The sequence below is a fragment of the Lissotriton helveticus genome, chromosome 6, assembly GCF_964261635.1.
Source record: "Lissotriton helveticus chromosome 6, aLisHel1.1, whole genome shotgun sequence".
Taxonomy (NCBI): Eukaryota; Metazoa; Chordata; class Amphibia; order Caudata; family Salamandridae; genus Lissotriton; species Lissotriton helveticus.
The window spans coordinates 1,104,037,570-1,104,062,376 of record NC_136067.1 but is presented as its reverse complement, the minus strand read 5'-3'; the positions used below and the strand labels follow the sequence as shown (position 1 = coordinate 1,104,062,376).

Genomic DNA, 24,807 nt, shown 5'->3' with positions numbered 1-24,807 from the left:
CCGTGGCGGCAAAGGCGTGCAGATTCCTGAGTTTGGGTCCCATTGCGGGCCTCCATGATGTTGGGGGAGGCACATGGGGGATACCTATGATACCCCCCTACCTTTGCATGAACGACGTGGCAGGCACCGCGTGGTGCCTGCCACGTTGTGCATGCAAATACACAAATGCCTTTTTTGAATTGCGGCGGGTGCTGCTGACCGCATCGCCCGCCGCAATGCAAAAAATGCGAGATGCGCCCGACAGTGTGGCGGGCGCATCGTAAATGCCCATGCGGGACCGCCACACCCTTAGCGGGCACTCCCATTTCCCTGGGCGATGGCGGGCAGACTTTTGATGGCAGGCGGACAAAGTCCGCCCGCCATCATAATAGCCCCTAAGTCTCAAGAAGTTACACTTTTCCGGAGATAGCAACCTGCTCAGAGAGTTATTGGTAATTTGTTGCTGTATTGGTTCACCAACAAGATCTAGTGGAACAGATTATTTGGTTCTGTTAAATGCTCAGCATTGAAGTATAATGTACATGATTTGACAAATCTGAAAACGAACCATTATCTGTGACCGGTATTCATCATAAGAAATTTTGTTCTGTAATGTTTCAGACCATGACTTTAACGGTCCGTATTTCATGTTTAAACATGGTTTCCTTTGGTACTAGCAGGAGAGTTCATGCTGTAAAATGCACCTCTGTTTACTAGCGACTGAGGAAACTGGGTGTATTTTATGATGTAGTTGTCCAACTGCACTGTGTAATACACTTACCAACCCCTTTAGGACCAGTAGGTTTCGTTGGCAAACCTTCAGCTTAACCCTGGGTAGCTGTGGCTCTCGGCAGCAAGGCTTACACAGAGCAACAAGTTGAAAGTATTTAAACCGGACCAAAACAATTGATGAAGAAATCGACAGCACTAAAATCAGACACCAATTTATAAAAATAGACTGTACTTTCATGAAAAAGATCTAGGGTTCTGAGAAATAGAATTTACAATGTATAGTAAAGAAAAGCATTTTACTGACCTGCGAACAAGTATTGGCAAATTTTTCAAACTTGACACTCAAACGTTTTCACCAGAAAGTTAAGCTAGTTGTATTGTGGTCACTTAGAGCTACTTAATGCTACCAGCTCCAGTAGGGAGCCAATCGGTCACAAACAAGGTCCTGGGAAAGTTACCTCGGTAGGTGAAGTATTTTCAGGCACTTTTATCTGTTGCAGCAGCTTCCTATGGAAATGGTCCGTATGTAGTGGATGAAGAATGCTGAAGATGTTAAAGGATGCTGTGGATATGATGCAGTCGACATTGATCCTCCTGTGGCTACCCCTTGGTCTACGAAGGGGGTGAGGCAGTTCTGGTAACAGGATTGACATTCTTTGAATTCCTCTCTGTGCTGGTAATAGGCCAGTCACCATTCGGCTACTAGTCACCGGGTATCTTGTCACAGTCAAATCCTTCCCTGGGCGACAACTTATCTTCTGGTTAACCAGGCTGCTCTCAAATGACTCTCTGTGGATCAGCGACTCTGGTGCAACTTTGAGCATTAGGTCCTGGGCCCTGGTCCCGCACAGTCGTGGTTAGTGGCAGTCTGAAGATCCTGGGCTACCAACTTGTCAAAAACCTGGCCGGGGGGGGTAGCAACCAAAAAGGCATTTCCTTACAGTGATCATCTTAATCTTAACGATACAAGTAACATTTAATGCAGATCCCATGAAATGGAGGATTGAGAAATCTGTCAGTCAGTCAAAGTAGGCTTTATTTCGATATAGACATATCTTTAAAAGCAGCACAATACAATTTTAAAATGCATAAAAAGGCCTATTTCGTAGAACACAATTGTACAAAGTCGAAATATGAAATACGAAGGGCAACAATAAATTACATAAAATGTCAGTTAAAATCTCAATTAAACAACGTAAGAAAGCCTTTTTGACCAAATCAGCCAGGCCCAATTTAGAAACTTTGCCATGCCGCAGACTACTAGGGGCCGAGTGTCCGATTTCAAAATACGTAAGGCCTCACCGCAGTGTCTGGTACCTAGATCTTTACAGAGGGGTTTCAACCACCTAATGCGAGGGGCATTGTATGCAGGGCATACGAAAAGAAGATGAGAAACTGACTCGATCATGGTCTCGCAGAATGGACAGAATGGGGTGGTCTGTACAGGAGGCTTCCATCTTGCAGTCAGTTCACAGACAGGAAGCACTCCTACTCTGAATTTAAAATATAGAGCCCTATCTCTGGGTTTTGAGATAATATCGCGATAGGGCTCTCGAAATGCCACCTCCTTGAGAAGTAGGAATTCGAGAGTGGATCTACCTAGATTAGGATTTAAATTTGTCGAGTCCCTTACCCAATTCCAATAAAACTTTTTCAAAACAGACTTGGGCAGTGCAGACCTAGACTGCCAAACATCTCCAAGACCCACTTCTCCAAGTAAACACTTCACGTCCCTTAGCCATCCTATCTTGTACCAACCAGGCATTGTTAAAACCTCTTTTAACTCCTCCGCATAGCTAGTAAGTTCCGGAGCTCTCCATAAACGAGCCCAGAGGAGAAGAGGGCGTAACCTTGCTTGATCTTTGATGGAACGACAGCCCATATCAAGAAGTAGGGGAAGGGTGGGGGTACTATAAGGAAGACCCATCAAATCCTTCAAAAATTTGTTTTCTGAACAAGTTAACTGGTCCAGATTTTGCCCCCCCCCCCCAAAGCTCCGCCCCATAAAGCGCCGCGCTCACACCTCTTGCCTTGTAGATATCCAGTACTGGAGCGATTGGTTTAAGGGTAGAGGACCGTTGTTCTTTAAGCAGGGACCCCACCACCCTTTTGTGATTTAACAACATTTTTTGGAGATGACAGTTCCATCTCATGGTGTCAGAGAGACGGATTCCTAGATAGTCAAACTCCTTGACCCTTTCGAGGGAAACTGAGTTCAACACAGGAGGCCTGCCCATCTTCTTTGGGAGATTCAGGATCAGATATTTTGTTTTTCCTGTATTCATTTCTAACCCCCTTACATCACAAAAGGATTGAAACCTGTCAAGGAGGCTCTGCAGCCCAACAGGGGTCTTCGAAATCAAGAGGGTGTCGTCTGCAAATAGAAGCGTAGGTATTCTTCTGCCTGCCAGGGATGGAGCATCTGCAGGATGTTGTAAAAGATGCTCCACCAATCCGTTAACATATAAAGAAAACAGTGTGGGGGCTAAAACACAGCCCTGACGGACACCTCTATTTACAGCTATTCTGGCGGTCTTTTGGCCTTGATATCCCCACCGGACCTGGGCAAAATTTTCTGCATGGAACTTAATTATCAAAGACAATAGGTACCGTGGCATGCCCAATTCAGATAGGACCCTCCATAGGCGGTTGCGTGGCACTAGGTCAAAGGCAGTCCGTAGGTCTATAAAAGCGAGATACAGACTGCCTTTGCCCAGCACAACCACCTTCCAGTATAACATCAACAGGCGGAATGATTGTTCGATGGTCCCGGTACCTGTCCTGAAACCCGCCTGATAGTCCGAAAGTATCCTGTTCTCCTCTACCCTCTGTAGCACCCTCCCCAAGACCACCTTTCCTGCTACCTTCTGTGAAGAATCCAATAAGCTTATAGGGCGATAATTTGCTGGGTCGTCCCGACTCCCTTTTTTGAAAATCGGGACAACCTCAGCGCCCGTCCATGAGCTTGGAAGAGGGACGTCATAAAAACTTGCATTGAGTAGTGATGCTATAAGCTTTCCCCATTCTACTTTGGAAAAGCGGATCAAATCCCCTGGCAGGCCGTCTAGCCCCGCAGCTTTATTTGGGATCAGACAAGAGATTGCATCCTCTACTTCCTTCCCTGTAAACAGAAAGTTCTCACCTAGCCCAAGAAAGTCCACTATAGAATTCTCAGAAGGATCTTCCCCCTCGCCCGATGCCACGGTATAAAATTTAGAAAAGTGATTAAACCATGACACCTCTGGGATATTGCATGTTAGAAGGGCGTCCATGGGTTTGTCCTTAGCTCTGACTAAATCCCAGAAACTCCTCGAGTCCCTCCCAGCACTAGCCAGTTTTAGGTCACACCAAAACTGGTTCTCCCACTCTTTCTTCGCCAAACAAATAGCGCGCCCATACATCTTTGTTGGAAATGGGATCCCTGGCTGGCCAGGGCTTTCGCCAAAGTCAGTCAGAGACCACCACACCCAAGTCAGGGCAAGGGAGTTACACGCCAAGATAACCCCTACTCACCCTCTAGGTAACGTGGCGCGAGCAGCAAGGCTAAACTTGGAGGCGATGTAGGCTAAGTATTTGCGCATGCACCCCAGCAACAACAACCAAAGGCCCACCACAAAGGAAACTCCACACAAGGTTATATAAAAATAGCCTTTGTATTACACCAAAACACATTAGGTAAAACACACACTTTACAATGTGCCAGAGGCACGGGCAGAATTTACAAGGGGGTATTTACAAGACCGGGCCACCTGGACCACTGTCAGGAATCAGAAGTAGCACTTTCAGAAATAGCACTTAGTACATATAAAATCACTGTAGCACACAATAAAAATAGAGCACACAACCAGTCACTACTGGTAACAGGACCTCACTAGCACCACCTGTACTAGGGAGAAAACAACCACCTATGTATTACAATACCTGTAGGGGTGTAAGAGGAAAACACATGATGCAATGCATAACATTCATTCAGAGGTGTAAGGAGGAAAACACATGATGCATTAACAATACATTCAGAGGTGTAAAAACAATAATAATTGCGCCAATCTCACGAGTCACCACCTGTGACTGTCCATGTGTCCCAATGTCAGGGCCTAAACGGAGCAGCTGCCCACGAAGTGCTGGGCAGCTGTGTGAGACAATACTGGGGCCAACGTGGGAGCCTCGCTGGGCTCGGTGCCCCAGAACAAAGATGTGCCCCCTAGAGCCTCTCTGAGCTCTCAATGACACATGCGCTGTGGAGCCTCTCTGGGCTCTTAGTAAACCAATGGCCCCTGAGCCTCTCTGGGCTCTGAACAAAGAACTGGCCCTCCTGAGCCTCTCAGGGCTCGTGATCAACAAAAATGGGCCACGTGGAGCCTCTCAGGGCTCCCAACACTAAGCAAGGCCCCAAGAGCCTCGGGGTTGGAGCCTCGCAGGCTCTGAATACAAAATGGCCCCCAACGTTGGAGTCTCCCCTCCTGGGGACTCGAAGTGCAATTGGGGCACCTAGAACAATGTTGGAGCGGCCCTCTGATCAGGCGGGGCCGCTCGACAGTCAGGTTGCACAAAGCTAGCACAGCCCTGGGGGGCGGGACCGCGCTCCACCCTTCCGCTCCCTCAGCCGGTTTTCCACTTACCGGCTCTCGGTGGGAAGGTGCTGCAGCTCCTCTTGTGTGCCTGCGATGGTGGGGCGGCTCCTCTCTCTCCTGCACGCCGGGCCCCTCTGCAGGCGGGCCCTTCCTCAACCGGTCCCGCTTTTGGGGGCCGGGGGCGGCCGGCGGGGGAAACCAGCACGCTCTCTCTCTGCTCCGGGCTTCCTCTTCTCCTCGTGCTGGAAATGCGGAGGCGGGACTTCCGGTTGCTTCCCCCCGGGGCCGCGCACGGATTGGCTGGCCGGCCCTTCACTTCCGGGTCACCGCGGGCAGCGCGGCGGCCCGATTTAGGCAGGCAGGCGGGGGATGAATTTACCGAGGGGTGGCCTCCCTCGAGGTAAATTATCAATCAAAACGGCGGCAATGTCCCGGGCTGGTGGGCACCTGCCAGGGGACTCCAAAATCAGCAAAAGCGGCGTGGGCAGCCGCGGAAGGACAACGACAGCACTCCCAGCGCTCGGCTGATAAGCAAAGCGCTTCTGAGCGCTATGGCCGCAAATAAAGCGCTTCAAACGCTTCAGGGGTAAGAGAAAGCGCTCTCAAGCGCTAAGGGCCACAAGGAAGCGCTTCCAAGCGCTAGAGGCAAAGTTCAGGCCCCAAAGTCCTTGTAGGCAGGCAGGGGGGCAGGGCTGGGCCCAGAGCCAGCACACTGGGTCTCCAGGCAGGGAGACAGTCCAAGTGGCGGTCCTCTGGCCCAGCGACAGCAGCAGCAGCCCCCTCAGGATCCTGGAAGAGAACAACTTCAGTGGGGACACAGCCCCATTTTTATACAGTGCATTCCTTTGTCTGAGGGTGTAGAGTGGGGGCGGAACCAGTCGCAGCTGGTTCTTGAGTACTCTGTTTACCTCAACCACCCTCTCTATTCACTGGCAGGGCTTGGGTCATTAGACACACCACAGGGGGGCGGAGCCAGCATTGTGTGGGGAAAACCCAGCCCATCCAGGACACAGGTACACTCCTCCCACACATTACTCATGCAGATCTCCCACTCACCACCGGGCAGACCCATCCAGACTTCCTGGAGCCTGGCATGCCAGCCAGCTCCAGCCAATCACACGCCAGCACCCTCACAGCACACGTACAGCCATGTCTAGAAATGGCGCTTCCCTACTAGACACATACATGCTGCATACACCGTCTCGCAGCATTCACTCTCACGAGTTCACACATACCAGACTCAAGCCTGTACACCCCACGCATCAGGAACTACCAGGGACACATACATTCCCCATGCATTCCTATGGGCGGGCAGGCCTAGCTCAGCACATGCACTCAGAGTGCGCACGCACTTTCCACTGGGACACAGTGAAAGCGCGCAGAATCCCAAAAATCACCATTGCCAGGTCACCATTTCACGCAAAAAGTCTAGGGGTGAACCTGCCCTAAGGGCCAAAGTCCAACAATCTTCCTAGCAGTGCTAATTAGACCACTGTCCCTAATTTTAACCGCGCTAATTAAATCTCTTTTGGCACTTCGGCAAGAGGTAGAGTACCAGCCCGGGTTGCCTTTAGGACGCCCCATCCTATTGGCCCTAAAGCCTGGATTCCGTATAATAAAAAGGTCGCCCAATGCTTTAGTAGTGTTGCTGAATAAAGTAGAGACCTCATGGGGATTTGATGCAACAGTGTCTAAACTGGATAGGGCACTGGCCATAATGGATCTTATTTCCAGAATCTTTCCGTCATCCAGAGCAACTCTTTCCCATTTCAAGCGTCTCCCACAGTTCGAGGGGCGAACTTCGCATGATGGCTTCCAGACCTGGGGAACTAGCAGTTTTTTACCACCCGTCCACATAGAGGACAATGACAAAGATAGTGGATTATGGTCACTGTCAGTTAGAGGTAAAACTGCCATATCCAACAAGAACTCCCAAAGCCTAAAATTCAACAGGATGTAGTCAATTCAAGATGAATGACCTACCCTGTTAAAGGTATGAGCCCCACAGGGATCTGACTTTGTCCGTCCATTAACTGCCCTGACACCATATTCCAGGGTCAGGGCATTTAAATGGATAGCTCTTTGAGTCCAACTTTTAATTGGTGGTATTGAGAGGGATGGGATACCTCTCCTGGCATCATCCTCTTGGCTGCCTAGAATGTCATCCACCGCTAGGGGTTCAAAGGTGCAGTTGAAGTCCCCTGCTATCATTATAAATGAGTCTGCACTACTGGATCTAAGTTCGCCCTCAAGAGCTGTTAGAATCAATGAGGGCTTGCTTCCTTTTGAGGATCTAGCATAAACGTTAAAGATGACTAGGGACCTCCCCCCTAAGGGCCCACTAATTGCTAGTCTCTGTAGGTCCGGGGACCTGGTATCTATGCTCGTTATATGATAGCCCAGTGAGATACTTATCCAGATTAGTAGCCCACCTGAAGGGCGACCTCTCCCTAAGGGGGAAGGGATTGCGGGAACAAAGTAGGTAATATATCCAACCTTATGTCGAGGTTCCATACACCAAGTTTCCTGGAATAAGCATATTCCAAAAGACTCAACGAAGGAGTTCCATCCGGGTATATCCAAATTACGCGAAATGCCCGCTATGTTCCAGCTGACTATTTTCAGGATCTCGTCCTCTGCCATGGCCGATGTAAGTGAAAACCTTTGTGCAGGAAGGCCATTCCAAAGACCAAAATTGGTTAAAGCAGTATTCCCTAATATCTGCTGGTTGGGGGCATCAGGAACGGAATCGCCAGGATTTAGATACTCGTTCTGTTCCCCAGAAAGGGAAGCGACAAGTCCATCAGAAGCCTGGGGCTCAATATCATTTGGCTGGGGCTCAGGGGGATCGTACGTGCAATTTAGCAGGCCGACACTCTGCCGGCAATGTCATGTGATACAGGCGTATGGTAGAGTCAATCCACTCCCTCTAGGCCTGAAAGAGCCGCATAACGATTTTGCAGGGGTATAAAGTGATTGTCCTGAAAATAAGATTTGGTCCTGGAATTGGGCATTGCGGCCAATGAGGATCTCGGATAAAAGTAGGTCAGTTCACAGGGTATGATGGAATTATTACCGTATTCTGGGAACCAATTTAGAATATAGCTAACTACTCTATGGTCCCTGAAATTTATGACAATTATATCTCCCTTTTTATACTTTGTTCTACTTCCAAGCCATGAGAGACGGCGAACATGTAATATCTCGCCGTTTAAATGAGGGGAAAGTGGACGATTCTGCCTAAGCCAACGCGTAGTTTTGTTTTTTAACTGGACATAATTTTCCCTCTTCCCATCCTCTAATATTGGGACTCCAGTGAGAACCACCACCAGCGGCACCGCTTCCGGTGGCAATTCCACTTGAAACCCCTTTGACTTTATGGACCTGGCTGGGCTTTTCCTGCCCTGCTTACTTTGAACAGTGTCTATAGCAGGTAGTTTCACTCCCGCCTGGGCATCTCTAGCAACATGTTGTGCAGTTTGGTGCATAGGTTTATGGATGACTGTCCTTGGGGGTTTAATTTTTTCCGACTCAATAATTTTTGGGTCTTTTTGGGCAGTGATATTTGAGGCTGGTACCGTGGGCGAAGTTACCAATACTGGCATAGTGATGTGCTTAGTTGCCCCTGAGTTTGCAGCTAATACTTCCTCTAATGATCTAAGCCGATCTTCTATTCTTGTTAATCTCTCTATTAACAACAGAGTCGAGGATCTAATTAATTGTTCCATGGTTCCCTTTAAGTCCACATCAGAAGGGTCTTGGGTCGAACGTTGTAGTGGGGATCCTGAAGCTGGTAGAGTAATTGTCTTAGGTAATGGGCCTTTAACAGATTTGCCAAAGTCAGTGTGGCCGATCTTTTTTCTCTGTGGGTCGATCCCCCTTCTCCTTCTTTTCCTTGGGGGTGAGTCTTGTAATCTGTGCTTCTTTATGTTGCTCGGCTTTTTCCGCGTAACCTCGACCACTGGTAAGTGTATGTCAGGTATATCTCCCATTTCTGGTAGTGATTTGCAGGGAGAAGTGGAGACTAGGCTGTGCTGTACGCTGACCATATCGGGAGTAAAAGGTACATCTCGCAGGAGGATTGGGATACTATTATGTATTGTATCAGGGTCCTCATTTTCGACAGGACAATTAATGTGTGATGAGGTGTCTAACTGCAACTGGCCAAGGGAGGGGCGTTTATTTTTAAACGATTCAACTGAGCGGCGTCGCTCGGCGTGTCGCTCTGCAAGTAGACATTCCCTCTCGGTATCGGGAAGTATCCTTATCACAAAGTCATCCAATGTCCCTTTGTTAGCGCCACTAGCCAGTGGCGGTAATCCTTTTGTAGTACTTGACCTCATGGTATATTACAATTTTTTATCCAAAACAATGCTGTGCAAAGCCACACGTAAGGCAAATGTAGAAACGTAAGAGCACAACCACGCTGTGCAATATTTACACTTACTAGCGTACGTGACACTTTGCCTTGGGTAAGATGACAGACAGTGGGCCCAGCCCGGCCTCCCTCTGCTCGTAGAGGGCCGCAGAGGGCCCGCCCTTTGCCCGGGCTTAGCCCGCGGCGCGTAGGGAGCACAGGTGTTTTGTGCCCCTCCGGGCGCTCAGGTGGGCGGGTTGTGGTGCGCTGGTTGTTCTGGGAGGTGTAGCCCCCCCCCCCCCCCCCCCGCTCGGCAGCCGCTGATGTTTCCGATAAGCGGCGGCGGGGGGGACAACAGAACAGGCAAGGAGCAGAAGTGCCTCACGGGCACGGAACAATCCCCCTGACGGATATCGCAGGAAGCCACAAGAAGAACGGTGTTGAGAAATCTAATTACCCAGCCCCTCAGCTTCTGCCTAACTCAGGCAGCATTCTATTATGTATTCAATCCAGCGATCAGTGGTGATTGAAACAGCTTTATAGTTCATCAAACAACATGCCTGCCCTCCACCACCCCTCCACTAAAGCAGAGCCTGGGGTTGAAGTGGGGAAGGGATTTTTTTCTGAAAGGTTTTAGTACTTGCAACAGTTCAGATAAGATATATAGGACATATTTTAGTAATTTCTTATCTGACTGAACAAGTCTTTGCCTTCTTGCATAACATCGGCTATATGTGCTCCCAAATCAACATATATTTTTACTGAAATATTACTTCGAAATAGTGAAGCGAGGCACTCATTAAGTTGCTATAGATTATCTTGTAATTATTCTAAAAAAATGCTCTTTTTGCACCCAAATGTTATAATTTTATTTTTAGTCGGGGATCTTATATTTCCAAATGTAATTGTCATTGTGTTCTTGTTTACTACTACTCTACTTGAATAGCTCCTGGATCGTATGCCTGGGTTCAACCATTCAATGCCCAGGTTCAGCCTCACATGCTTATGCACAGCCGCCCAGAAACTCTTTCCAAAAATCTTGATTTAACATCACAACACAAATAAAGCTGGTGCCCTTGCACCTCCAGCATATACATGGAAGAGTTTTGTTTGCCTATATGCTCGCATGTGCGTTCTTCTGTCCTATGTACACTCTGATATGCCTGTAAATCTGCCATCATTTGCCAGAAACCCCTGTTGATGCTTGGGTCAATCTTCACATCCCATGAACAGTTTATTCTCATGTGCTTCAGATGCACGCGTTCAGTCTCCCTACCAATGCCATATGACTAGTTCCTGATTTAATAAACCAACTAGAGCTTTAGATATTGAGATCCAAATTCCCCTCTTGTACCACCCTTTCTGTGTCGGAGAACCCACGCCTGCTCTCCTACATAGCATCAGTTTTGTTTTGCAGCCAGCTGGCATTGGAATTATTTCCTGCTCTGTGTGGTGTTTTGGTGAATGATAAGCCTATATCCGTGCTACCAAAAAGCCTGTGGGGCTGTGGAAAATGTTGAAATATTAAAATGTTCTTATGCAATTGTCTTAGCTGCAAGTGTTTACTTTCATAATTTGGGCCTTCCTATGAGGTATCCATGTTTATAGATTTTTTTCAGCTTGCTTAGTGTGACAATTCTTTTTTTTGTCGCCTTGTAGTCCAATTCAAGAGCAGAGCCCAGAGCAAGCAGCCCTGCAATTGGCCACCAAATCTAGTACGTCTTTTGATTGCCCGGATGTGATCGGCCATTTCTCCATCGGTGACATTGAACAGACAGAACGCCGGCTCGCAGCATGTACACTTTCTGAAAAAGTAAACGAGTCAATTTCCGCAATATTTCAAGGGGAACGAGTAAACTGTGGACCGAAATCCTACATTTGTGAAGAGAACAAGGCTGAGGAAGCTGCTCCAGCAACAGGTAATTTATAAAGCAAGCAAAGATGAGCTAGGCCTTTCTCCTCTTTGAATCAGGTCCATTATTGATGGGTTTGTTGTCCAAATGAGAAAGTGTCAAAGTAAAGATGATCAAAGCAGTGTTTCCTTAACAGCAGTGTTGATTTTAGTTATCATAATGCATTATTAGGTTCTATAAGCTTTAAATAGCTGAAGTTACAATAACACAATAACTCTGTGGGTTTAATATGGTTTTGTTCATGTGTTTTTATCCTTGGATGTGGAAGTTCCTGGTTCTGATAAGGATCTTGCAATTTTGTTTGTGATGTAATTCATGCCGATTCTCCTTATAATAACACGCCTGACTCATTGGCAGTATACAATACCCCTACACTTTGTCTGACATGTCTATTGCTCTCCTAGTCAGTGGCATTTTGGCCGGTATGATAGAGACTTCTAGATGCTGTTTCCTTATCTTTTTTTTTATTTTTGTGCATTTAAAGTATGAATACATAACGAGTATAATTCACAGCGACATTCAGCAGACATAATACAGTAGTAAAAAAGGGCTATTTCAGCTCCACAGTCCACACAGGTACATATATGGCACAAAGCCTAATTAAGTGAAGTATAGGCGCATTGCAACAGATGGGTGCATTGATGGCACTACTCCGGTCTGGAGACAGGTGTCTGTCATGCGTAAAAATACAGTACTCCTGGCCTGACAAATGAACATATCAGGTGCTGTTATTTCTCATCCTAGATCACCATTGCCCTTTACAATGCATAAGTAAAACCTAATGCATCTCTCACTGGGTTCAGTACAATAATCAGACATTTATGGAATGGTGAAGGCAACAGCTATTTCTGAACATACCATACTGTTTCTCACTACTGCAGTGTCGCTGGCTAATCCACTTGAGTCTGAGGAGCGTGTTAGAAGGTAGCTTTGCAGCGGACTCCAAATGTCCCTTGGTCTTGATTCACGAGGCAGTGTTTCAGCATACAGAGTCAGTTGGTCTTGGCAGTATACTAGATCAGTTAGCCATTCCTTAAATTTGGTTGCCCTCCCCCTACCCCACCTGCACGCAACTCTACGTTTAGCTAACAACATTACTATTGCTCGAAATCTGCGACATGACCTGGGAATGGATTTAGTGTATCCCAACAACGCTATTAAAGGAGTACGGTTCACAGTGATGGGCACCATCTGATCTAGGGCATCGAAAACCTGAGCCCAATATTCACTCACTCGTGGACACTCCATGACAAGTGTAAGAAATCTGCACCTGGTCTTCCACGTCTCTCACAGCAATCCGTACTTTTCAATTTAAAGCGAAACATTTTGACTGGAGTATAATATAGACGTTGTAGGAGTTTATAATGTGTGACCCGCAATCTACCACTAGCAGAGATCTGCTCCGTTTGCTGGCAACAGTACGTCCACTGATCATCCGTTATTTCCTTCCCTAGTTCCAAACTCCACTTCACACGGGAGGATCTGGGAGGTGCTGTCCGTTGAGTGTGAACCGTATGATAAAGTGTGGAAACCAAATGACCCGGCGATGTATTGCGAAGCATTGTATGTAGGGTGAGCAAGTGCAGGAGGTTCTTGGGGGAAATCTGGGGTAATTGATTGTATGCCCTGGCGGAGGTGGACGTAAAAAAATCTGTCCAATGAAGAGGGTCGCCCTTCCCGATAAAGGGCTCTGACGATCGAAATTCCCCATTTTGATAAAGGTCTCCCCATGTGGAATAGCTCAGAAAAAGGTACCGCCTGTCCCTACTCTGCTTCCGGGAGAGGTCTAAACATGTCTTCCGGATATAAATCTGCAAAGGTGTGAAGATGCATCTTCTGTTCCAGTGTCTTAGTAACACCATTCCGAATACAGGGCAGCATGGGATTCTGTGCCAGTGTGACGGAGGGGGCATACAACACTGGGAAACCCGCCCATTTGCGCAGCTCATCCCATGCCCACCGCAGCGTTCCAGCGGTGTCTAGATCTCCACGGGGGCGCCGCGACGATTGGTAAATAGCCACCTTAAGTGGGACGGGCACGACTGCATCAATCTCTACCGCCACATGGGGTTGTAAAGGCGTTGGATGGACCCAGTAGTGCAAGAACTGGGCCTGGGCACAAAGCGCATATAGATGCATGTCCGGAGCACCCAAGCCTCCTTGTCTCAACTTCTGCTTAACCGGTATGAATTTGCGCCTCTCTTCTTGTACAGTCGCCTTGAAGTCAGGATATATATATTTTTTTGTATATATTTTTATTATATCACAAGAGAGGAAATATACATAGACATATCGGGCGGCAATAGACGAGTTGAAATTGATCCGTGGACGGGCAAATAAGTGACGAAACAATATACAGCATAAGTCACAGTGATTCAAATGACGCTCGAAACAAAAGCAAGCAAGTAGAGAATAATGTCAGCAAACACTTCCCACTCACACCCGCCCATCAGAAGTACAGGATACAAGGAGCAAACATGAACACCCGAATATGGTATGAATAAGACTCAGGAGAATACGCCACAGCTCTTGTGAAGAGAGGAAAGGGGAATAGAAGGTCATAGAAAATAACAAAGAAAAATAAAAAAACCCCACCCCCCACCCTACATCCCTGCCGATGGCTACGACCTAACCCCACTAGCAGCGTGCCTGTCGCCCCCTAAACTACACCCCAAGGAAGGGAAAAAGATGGAGGAGAATGCAACTTCCCCTGCCCCGCTCGCACTAAGCAAGACAAAGTCGAATACAAACAAGTCCACGAACTGACACCGAAAGAGGCATTTAGAAAAACAGAGCATTAAAGCAACTCCTTATCAGCAGCTGGCCGGGGAATCTGTCCCACATCATACGTAAAAATTCAACCCTGCCCCGCTTTAACACGCCCGTTGGTACGTGACAACCGGACATTCGCCCCATAATACCATGTCCAATGATCCGAGTTAACAGGAAAGCAAGGCAAAGCCAACACCATGTGAGGGTCCTGCGACAGGGAAACATCGAAACACAACCAACGATCGTTTGAGTTCAGCAACAAAGTACCAAGCCAGCCCTTCAGATCAGGATGCCGCCAGGGCGATGAGGAATAGAAGGCCATGTCAGCCGGGCGCAAGGGCGGTGCAACTCGAATGGGCAAAGGCGCTGTTTTGTGGAAGTGTACCGCCCATAGTGTAGTGCCAGGTCCCCCTGCGTTACTCATGTGATCAATCCGGGACTCATACTCCACACCTGACGGAGCCTCACCTGTAACCAACTCCAGGTGTGGAACAGTAAACCCCGGCGTTGGCGCCGAGCCGCGAGCGGCGTCAATAATCACAGGATCAACGTGACTCCCGCCCGTCGGAGGGGCAACAATGGCGTCCAGCTGTAGTCCAAGTCCTCTGACTCCTCCCACCCAAGTAGCATGGAGGGAGCCAAGAGCAACAAAGAGGTCTCGAAACGTGGGCTCCATCATATGGTTCTGGGCCAATCTCTGTCTCTCGGGACGCAGCTCCTCACGCAGAGCGGCATCTAAAGCCAGATCACTTACAGCTGGTAGAAGAGCCGCGGCGGATCCACTAGGCAGGGGCCATCATTATTCCCAGGAAATAAGGGCGAGCCGACATAGCCACCATGAACGTGCGCAGACCCCTCAGTCTCCGATGCCTTTTGCGAGGTGCTGGCAAAAGTGGCGCTTTGTGACACAGGAGACTGTTTCAGTGTTGAACCCTCCGAGTGCGTGTAAAAGCAGCAACCCCCGCTGCACTGACGACTGGAGAAGCAGGGTGCACAGGTCTGTTCCAATTCCGGCCTGAACAGTGGCGTAGTGCCCAGCCCAATATGACGGCCCCTTTCTCCACCGATCCACACCAGCCAGGACAGAAAACAGGATAAAATCGTGCGGGCGCACAACGAGGGATTACTGAAGTATGGCAGCCGTGGCCGGGTCAGCGCTCTTACCCCACCTCCACCAGCGCGGGTACCGTGTCGTCCCCCGCAGTTCCGTCCGGCAATCGCCTAGGCCCGCACAGCCACGTCTTCAATTGGCAGCGGTAGCCGGCGCCGACCTCCAGCACCTCCGCACGCAGCCCGACTCTGCCACGGTCCGGATAACGAGGAGCCCAAGACGGGTTTACAATAATGCCAGGACACCGGAGTCGCCGTCAATCATGCCCCAGATCCTCCGGCGTCACATCGTGTCATCCACAAGCCTGTGCGAGCGGGAGCAGGCAGGATTAAAGCAGGATAAACGGTGCGGGCAGCAGAGCTCGCTGTCTAAGTGGCCATTCCGCTGCCCGGCCAGCCACGCCCCCCCCAGGATATATTGTTAATGAATTTCCTTCAAAGCTAAGCTGCCACATGTCTCGAGCTATTTTCAGGGCAATATCCCTATCCCGGCAATTCAATTGTCACGCGATGATTGGCCTGGGCACAGCACCTGGTGGAGGTCTGGGACCTAAGGACCGCTAAGCTCCTTCTACTATGAAGTGTGTGGAGAGGGCCTCAGTTCCGATTGTCGCTAACATCATCTTCACATATTCCTCAATTTTACCCATGTTTGAGCTTTCCGGAATGCCAATTATGCGCACATTATTGCACCTGCTTCTCGCTTCAATATCTTAATTTTTGGCCGCAATGATTTTCAATAGTTTATCCATTTGTGCTACATTATCCTGCAGATGAGAGGTCGCATCCTCTGTATCTGAGATTCTACGCTCTGCTTCTTTAATGCGTTCATCATGAGTGTCTAACTTGTGCACTATGGCATCCATGCGCATGGTCATGGCATCCATTTTATCAGCGATGGTGGTGAGTCCCAGCCTGACCTCTTGCAGTAATGCCTTCATGTCATCGTTTAAGGTCAGACCCTCCTGGATTGCAGATTGCTCCATTCTCCTCTCATCCTCCTCTTGCTGCAATCGCGTATTTTTCTTTGCATCAAAAGTAAGCCAGGTCTGTTTTGTCAGTCTTCCCCATGATCGCTATATTCCATGTCCTGAGGCAGCAGTGGCAGGATTTACTGGAGGGCATCCTCCCGTGACTAGGCTCACCTGTCCGGGTGTTCTCCCCTGCGCTTCAATTACATCCTTGCATAGAGTAGTGCCTTATGAATTTCGAGGAAGCAATGAGTTATAGTTCCGTGACCTTGTAATCGTGGCAGTGCAGCTTAAGCTGGTCAGGAATTCTCTGCACGGTCCAAACTGCGTCCTGTTTATACCTTCTGGGCAAAATGCGGTGGTACAGCTAGAGGGTCCAGATCCAGCATCTACTGCGCTTTACTGTGGAAGGATTGGACTCATTGGGTAGTGTAGATGCAGTGGGAGGATGAATGGAGGCTTCACAACCTCCGCAACTAAATATTTGAGGTCAGTTAAGCGGCAGTATTACTCAGCAGTGTCCTTACTTCTTTGGTTCACCATCAGTGTGCCTCAAATAAACCTTAATCCTGCTGACAGTAATCTCTTGCCTGGACTAGTACAGCCGCTCTCTTTAACATCAGATCTGTATAGACGCGAGTTGCATGCTCCTGTGTCATATCGCAGCTTAATTATCAGCAATCTGTTGTTTCTTCAGAGCGCCTTACACTATCCCACCTTCCCAGCGCTTCGCTCTTGATATGGCGGTCCGTCGTTAATACAGCCTTCCTGAACTGCCGCGGCCACAATGCCAGCAGTTATTTACCGTCTCCCGGGGTGCTCTTTCCCCTCCCTTTGAGCGGGTGACTATGATCGCAGATCTGCTCTGTTTAGTGCATAGCTGAGGGCATACGCTTGTATCAGGGAGCCACATTGCTGCCATCGCATCGGAACGTCTGTGTCCGATCCGCCACCCGGACGACATTGAGAACGATACCTCGTCCCTGAGCAGCGTGTGTGGAGAGGCCTGTGTCTTTGCAATAGGGGTGAGCGCTGTGCTGTATATGCGGGGGCTGACTCACCTCCCTGTTAGCAGGCTGTAGTCGCTGCGACCGCACGGCACTGCCCCCACGCCTCATGGTCAGCACCGGATTTTCGTGACTTGCTCTGCAAGGTGGCAGCTCCACCCCTCAGCAGTTCTTTTCACGGTGCATGCTATACACCTCACCAGCGACTCCAGATCATCTCACAGCGCACCAAATTTAAACCTTTGTTTCTACAAACTTACACCTGCATTCCGCCTCTCCTTTTATGCCTTAATATGCGACTGGATCGGATAAATGATCGGATTAAGATGCCGATCAGTGCGGCAATCTTGCCATTGCGCCACCTGGCACCCCTCGCAGTTTCTTTATTTGAAATTAATCTCTGGAGTCAGAATGGATTTTGAAATTTTTTCGGGAGCAGTACCCATTTGGTGCCGAAGGGTGGTGTAAATTGCCTCTTGTGTTGCTTCGTCCATGCCAGAAGTGACGTGCACTATGCTTATATAGGTGCCACCCCAGCACGCTGACGTCAGTTCTTTTCTTTCTGTGCCAGTCAGCGCAGATCCGGCGAAAGCTACCCATAATTGCATTTTAACTGGCCTTTTTCCGAATTGTCGAACTTTTTTGAGAGTTCACTGGTGTGACAGGGTTGTCATGTTGCAAGCTGGCTTCATGTCCTGATGCACCCGTCACTGATCGATGTTGGGGCTGGACCTGCACTTTGTTGGCCTCTGCTGCTTCGGGTGCGAATACGACATGAAGACCTGTATCGGCTGTCGTGCGATAAATCCGATGGGTTTGTGGGAGCAGTCTCTCAAGCTCTTGGAAGCTCTATGTGTGTGTGTCACCACAACGCTCTCAATCCCAGTGGAGAGGTGGTTCCTGGGAGTGGTTGTGAAGCCCAAGATCTTCATCGCACTCGAAGTCATCAGGTCACTCTAGTAAGTTCCACTGCTAGAAGAAGAGCACAAAGTCGAAGAGGACATTGACTTCTCCTTGTGTGTAGGCTGATGAGAAGGGAGCGTCGACATTTGAGGCTTGGCTTGATGGTTGTGCCTGGATTGGTTACGTGCCTCTCGGAGTTTCCAAGTGCTGTAGAAACTCCCTCCTCAACTCTAGGAGTTTTAGGAGGCCATATGCCTCATATTTGAGCTGTGTGTCCCGCCCGCATGCATTCGGGCCCTGCAGGTTCGGGAGGGGGCCCTACTGGTTCCACGCCTGCGGCCCCAGTGCCAGCTCCAGACGGGCCCATTGGATCCATGGTTGGATACAGACCGGTGCTGGTCGTACCACATCCACCTTCCCCACCACCGGTCCCAATGCCAGCAACCCTCAACGGCACCACCCCCATTCTGACTCCAAACTCCAACACAGAGCCATGGGAGCGCTGCTTGACTCTGGTACGATGCCTTCCATGCCGTAGCCTGAGCCCTATTCCTAGGGGCTAGGGCTCAAGGAGGATTGGGAGGGGTCACTGGACTCTGAAGAATACCAGCCTTTAGAACCAAACGTGGAGTGGTGTGACGACTTGACGGATGCCAGTGGAGTGGACACTGCTCCAGATACTGGCCTGCTTTCTCCCTCTACTTTGGTGGCTACGGAGGAGGTTGAGCAGGGCGGCCAGAGTCCGGGATTTTACCCTGCCCTCTGTGGAAGTCAAGATGAACGTCTAGTCGGCGGTGCTTCAGTCGGTAGTCACCCCCCTCAGAACCACTTCTCCCATTCAGTGAAGCCCTTACTGACTTCCTGCTTGGGACCTGGCCGAAACCCAGCACAGGGAGACCTGTGAACAGGAAGATTGCCCACCGCCCCTCCCCAGGGGATCTCCGTTTCCTCACACAACACCCTACCCTAGCCTCTACCTCCTATGTAATCGTAGTGCATACCCTACAGCCCCACTGGATGGGTAATCCAAGAGGCAAGAAGATGTTTTCTTCCACCAGCCTGGCCCTGCTGTCGAACACTGCTTACCTTTTGGGCTGTTACTCTCACACTCTAAGGGATTTGTTTGCTCAAGTACTGCTAATGGTTCCGGAGGAGGCCCGGCCCATACTCTCCCTTGCTGTTGCTGACGAGAGAGATGCGGCTAAGTTCATGATCAGATGTGGACTGGATACCACCGACTCCAAGGGTAGAGTTGTTCCTTGACTGTGATCTTACGGCACCATGCCTGCCTGAGAATAACTGGATATTCAGGGAATGTCTGTCAGGAAATAACACCTGTGCTCTCACCGGATGGCTAGAAAGGAGGACACCAGATGCTCAGGAACAAAAGGAATATATTTGTAGGTAGCAATGCTTGTTGGCCGGCAAGAAAGAAGAGCAGCAGTACACGATTCCCTGTGCATACAGTAAGCCCCTTTTTCCTCAAATAGTCTGTGTAAGAGCTTTATACACAGTACAGAACAAAGAAAGCATGGACCAAGTATTTCCAAATAAATAGAAATGCAGAGAAAAAACATTGCTAATCTATACCATAACTCATAATATGGATGGCTGTCGGAGGGCTTTGAGAAGGAAAATAGGTATTTGGTATGTTATTAGCTTGTCTAAGGTGAATGATGCTGAACAGTATATAGGACAGCTGTAGTTTCTGAGATAATTGATACGAGATAATGGTCCAAAACACACAGCAGGCCAGAGAAAGGGAGGGGTCAGTCAGGAGGAGTGAGAGCCTTGGCTGTGGCCAGCTCCTGTAGTGAGTCAAGATAACTTAGTGGGTTGGGAAGGTGCGGCTGAGAATTGGAAATACATACGTAGCCCATCTATCTATCTTTATTTGTATTTTTTTTATTTATTTGTTTATTTATTTCCCATCAGTGTCCAGGCATTGTTTATATGCATGCCCTTTAATGGCTCCTGTCTCTTCGGAGTCATTGCAGATTCAGCACTAGAGCGCTTTAAGGATAGCAGGGCTGCAGCCAGATCCTTGAGCATTTCCATGGTCCCTCGTTACACTCAATCCGACTTTCGCTCATTTCGTGGCCACTGAAGGGGCTTCCAGCCGAGTCTATAGCCTCCCAGCCACTGCGGCGCACAAGCTTCCCAGCCTCTGCGTTGCTGCGGATGTGGTACCAACAGACTCCGTGGGTAGGGCAGCCAAAGGTTGGGGGGTCATCCCTCCACCAGCTGCATTCACCAAATTCTTATAGATTGCCCACTTACTATCATCGGCACCCAGTGGGAAGCAGGACACCCAATCACCTACTCCATTAGAGGTCTATAACATCAAAACTGATGGGTTCTGCAAATTGTCTGGAGAGGTACTCCCCTTTCGTGACTACCCTTCCACCCATACCACCTGCGTGCGATAGGGTGACAGAGGACCATCTTACCTTGCTCTGCCTGAAGGTGATAGCTCTCTTGGCCATAGAGACGGTGCTGATGCTAGAAGTAGGTTGTGGTTGCTATGCCCACAACTTTCTGGTGTCTAAGAAGGATGAATGCCTTCGTCCCATCTTAAACCAGCACCCTCTAAATTTCATCCTGCAGAAGAAGTTAAGAATGCTAACTTTCACTCAGGTCCTGTCTACCCTGAACCCACGAGAATTTATGGTAGCATTGGACTTACAGGACGATTATTTTGGCATTCCCATCCTGCCTGCCCACAGGCTTTACTTGCAGTTCAAGGTAGGCCACGAGCACTTCAGTTTGCCGGCCTCCCTTTTGGCCTTACCAGCGCCCCATGGTTATTCACCAAGGTAATGCCAGTGGGTTGCAGCTCATCTACAGAGATCAAGGATGTCCGCCTTCTCCTATGTTAACGACTGGTTGTTGAAGGTGTGCTCTGCTCAGGCTGTCATCTCCCACCTCCAGGATACGACGGACATCCTGCATTTGCTGGGGTTCACTATCAAGGTGCTGAAGTTACACCATCAAGGTGCTGAAGTTACACCTGACTCCCTCAGACGCTCCCTTTCCTCTGAGCTTTTCTGCCCAGGGTGCAGTTTAAGGCCTATCCTCCTGAACGACGAGGCAAGATATTCAGGCTATGATACTGATGTTTCAGCCTCTATTCTGGATTTTGGTAACTCATTCTGAGGTTGCTGGGGCTCATGGCTCCTGCATCCTACTTGTGTAACATGTCCTCTGGCATATGCAGGCTCTACAATGGGACCTGGAGTTCTAGTGGGCGTAGCATCAGGGTAATCTCTTAGACATTGTCTATATTTCCGTGGGAACTTCACAAGATAAGATCTGCAGAGGGGGTTAATGAACCATGATTGGGTCAACGGCAGATCCCTCTCTCTTCCACCACCAAATCTCACAGTGGTGACAGATGCACCACTCCTCTGATGGGGTGGCCATCTGGGAGAAGCGGATATCAGATGCTTCTGGTCTCTGGAGCAATCTGGACTCCTTGCGATCTGGCATGCAGTGGAACCGTTTTTTTTCCTCCATTAAAGGTAAGGCTGGTGCAGCAGGTGTTTATCGACAAACCACTGCCATGTGGTCTCACAACAAACAGGGCGGGTAGTGCCGTGGACCCTTTGTCAAGAGGCCCTGCATCTCTGGACATGCCTGGAACATTAGGGCATATTCCTAGTGGTTCAACATCTGGCGTGGGTGGACAAACTCAGCTGAAGGTGCCCAGCAGATCATGATTCTCCATTCTGAGTTGGGGCAAGGGCTCTTTCAGCAATGGGGAGAGCTTTGGTTAGATCTTTTCATGACCACTGAGAACACAATGTCAGTAGTTCTGCGAGCTGGATTGTCAAAGGTCGCTGTCACTCAGACACTTTTTGTCTTGAGTGGAGCCCAGGTCTTCTGTATGCCTTTCTGTCTATGCCAATACATGCCAATACTGCTCAGAGTTCTCAAGAAGATCAGAAACATCCAGGCTAAGTTATTCTTGTAGCTCCAACGGGGCTCTGATAGTTTTTATCTCGAGCTGTTAAGCATGGCCCTTGGGGATCATCTTCTTTTGCAGCAGCAAGGGAAGGTTCTGCACCCAAACATGTCAACGTTTCGACTTCAAGGGTGGAGATTGAGCAACAAAAGTTGACCGCTTTCAACCTTCTGCTGGAAGTTTGCAATGTTATCTTCGCAGCCAGCTGTCCCTCCAACACAACATAGTCTACCTGACTTTGGGGCCAGTTTGTGGCATGGTGTGCAGAAAAGCAGGATCACCCTATCTCTGCTCCCCTTTCTCAGGTCCTTCTTTTTATTCTTTCTCTTGTCCAGCAAGGCCCTGCTCTGGACACCTTATAGAGCTACCTTTCTGATTTCTCATACTTCCTGCAGTTGCCTGACCAGCTATCCTCCTCAAATCCCCTACTTCATCATGCATCAGTGGCACCTTTATCTAGTCTTGATGTTCCTGATCTGTGCTCCCTTTGAGCCCTTGCACAACTAACATAACAGGTGTATTTGTAAAGCGCACGATTACCCGAAGGTGTCCTGGCGCTGAATAACAGATGTTTATTGTTACCCAACTCAGTAGTACTCACTTTGTCAACCTCAAATGGATGAAAGGCTGAGTGGACCCGCTGGAATTTGAACCTTTGACCATGATGTCGGACACAGCCCCCTGCAGTGGATGCATTAGTCCACTGAGCCACCAGACCCAGCCCAACTGTCATCTAAAGCTCTTAAGCATCAAGACTGTCTTCCTGGTGACAATAACATCTGCCCGGAAGGTTAGTGAACTCCAGGCTGTCACCCAAGCCTCCATACCTGAACATCTATCCAGACAAGCTGTATTTTTTGCACTAGAGTTTACTTTCTGAAAGTTGTCACTCTTTTTCATGGAAGCCAGTACCTCACCCTGCCTACTTTTTACATTTTGCCTCAAGAGGAGCAACTTCACCGACTGGACCAAAAAAAGTGCTGTAGTTCCTCCTTGACCGCACAAAAGAGTTCTCTGTGGACGACTAACTCTTCAAGGGGTATGTTGGAGCGAAGAAGGGAAAGGCCGCACAGAAGCGAACCATCTCCCGATGGATCATGCTCTGCATTAAGACATGCTACGCCTTGGCCAAAAATCAACTCCCCGAGGGTTTGTGTGCTTATTCCATAAGCGCCAAGGGTACAACCATTGGGTTAGCACACGGAGTTCTGGCCTTGGACATATGCCAGGCAGCAATATGGGTATCTCTGCACAAGTTTACCAAGCACTACTGTCTGGACATTCAGGTCTGTCGGGACGGTCATTTTACCTGTTCGGTCCTGCAAGACTTTCTAGTGTTAATCAGTTTCGCAGACCCAGGTCGGGGGAGATATTTCTTGGGTATCTATTCAAACTTATGGAATCTGCAGCTAATAGGCTCTATCAGAAGAACATGTTGCTTACCTTCAGTAACTTCTTGTATGGTATAGACTGCTCTATGGCTGTTTCGTCCACCCCTGCCCTCCAGGTCGTTTGTTGGCAACACACCAAGCTCCCAAGATGTCCGCCCCCCCCCCCCCCCCCACCCCTCCAGTGTCCTCCTCTACTGCTGTCGCCGGGTCGCCTTCCTCGATCCACCGCTACCCCGCTGCATACAGTCCCTCGAAAGTACCCAAACTGGGAAGTGGCCCTTTTGGGACCGAGTCTTCACCTCCGTAATGGTGTTGGGTTACAGGACGACGATGAAATGAAGGAAGGCTGTTTAAGATGGCGGTCAATGGTGCTCCATTAAAAGGCGATCGTGGGTTCCTGCTTCGGCCATCTCATACACAGTGATTGCATCCACTTCGCAAGACAGGGAAGACACACTCCACAAATTGATGTTTGATGTTACCCTATAATTTTTCTTATGTAGAGTCACCACCCCCTGCTTGGCTCAATCGTAACTCACACCACATGTGAGAACAGCACCCTAATGCCTCCCATGTCTTCTAGTCTGCCTCTATTCTCCGGCCCGCCAGTAGACCGCCACAACACCCCTATGTCCAGCTTTTTATGGGACCCTGCTGAATGCTGTAGCTTAAACGCATGTGAGGCCTTCCTGAACCCATGACGTATCCTTACCGCTGTTGACTCAGTCTGAACGGAATCCTCTGCCGAAGTCATCTGCTGCCTCACAGACCGCATCCTCCATGCCGCTCCTTAAGCCTCCAAATCTGACTCTCCTATGAGCCCACAGCTTAATGTACTTTTATTCTTTTCCCCTGCCTCTAATTATTATCACCCCATTAAATCCTACTCACCAAAAATCTTTAGTTTTGGGGATAGATGGTAACCTCTGTCCCATCCTCTACTTTGTTTCCGCCAATGCCTGTTCGCAGGTTTGTTTAATGTTCAAGGTCTGCACTAATTACTTTGGGTCTCACACATCTTTAACCTGCTAAATTGTCTCTCTCACTACATCTTATCGCCTTCTTCCGTTTATTCTTTTCCTTTTCTTCATTTCCACTGCCTTTAATGTGTGCCCCGGTGTGACCTCCACTGTGTCC

General features: G+C 49.0%; 1 protein-coding gene across 1 annotated transcript in view; it reads left to right on the top strand.

The window, feature by feature from the left end:
• Positions 1 to 24,807, top strand: part of BUB1 (BUB1 mitotic checkpoint serine/threonine kinase) — an 851,273-nt gene that overhangs the window by 331,538 nt on the left and 494,928 nt on the right. The window contains exon 18 of the mRNA XM_078648762.1: positions 11,299 to 11,558. Coding sequence (XP_078504888.1) covers positions 11,299 to 11,558 — 260 coding nt within the window. The remainder of the gene's footprint in view (positions 1 to 11,298; positions 11,559 to 24,807) is intronic.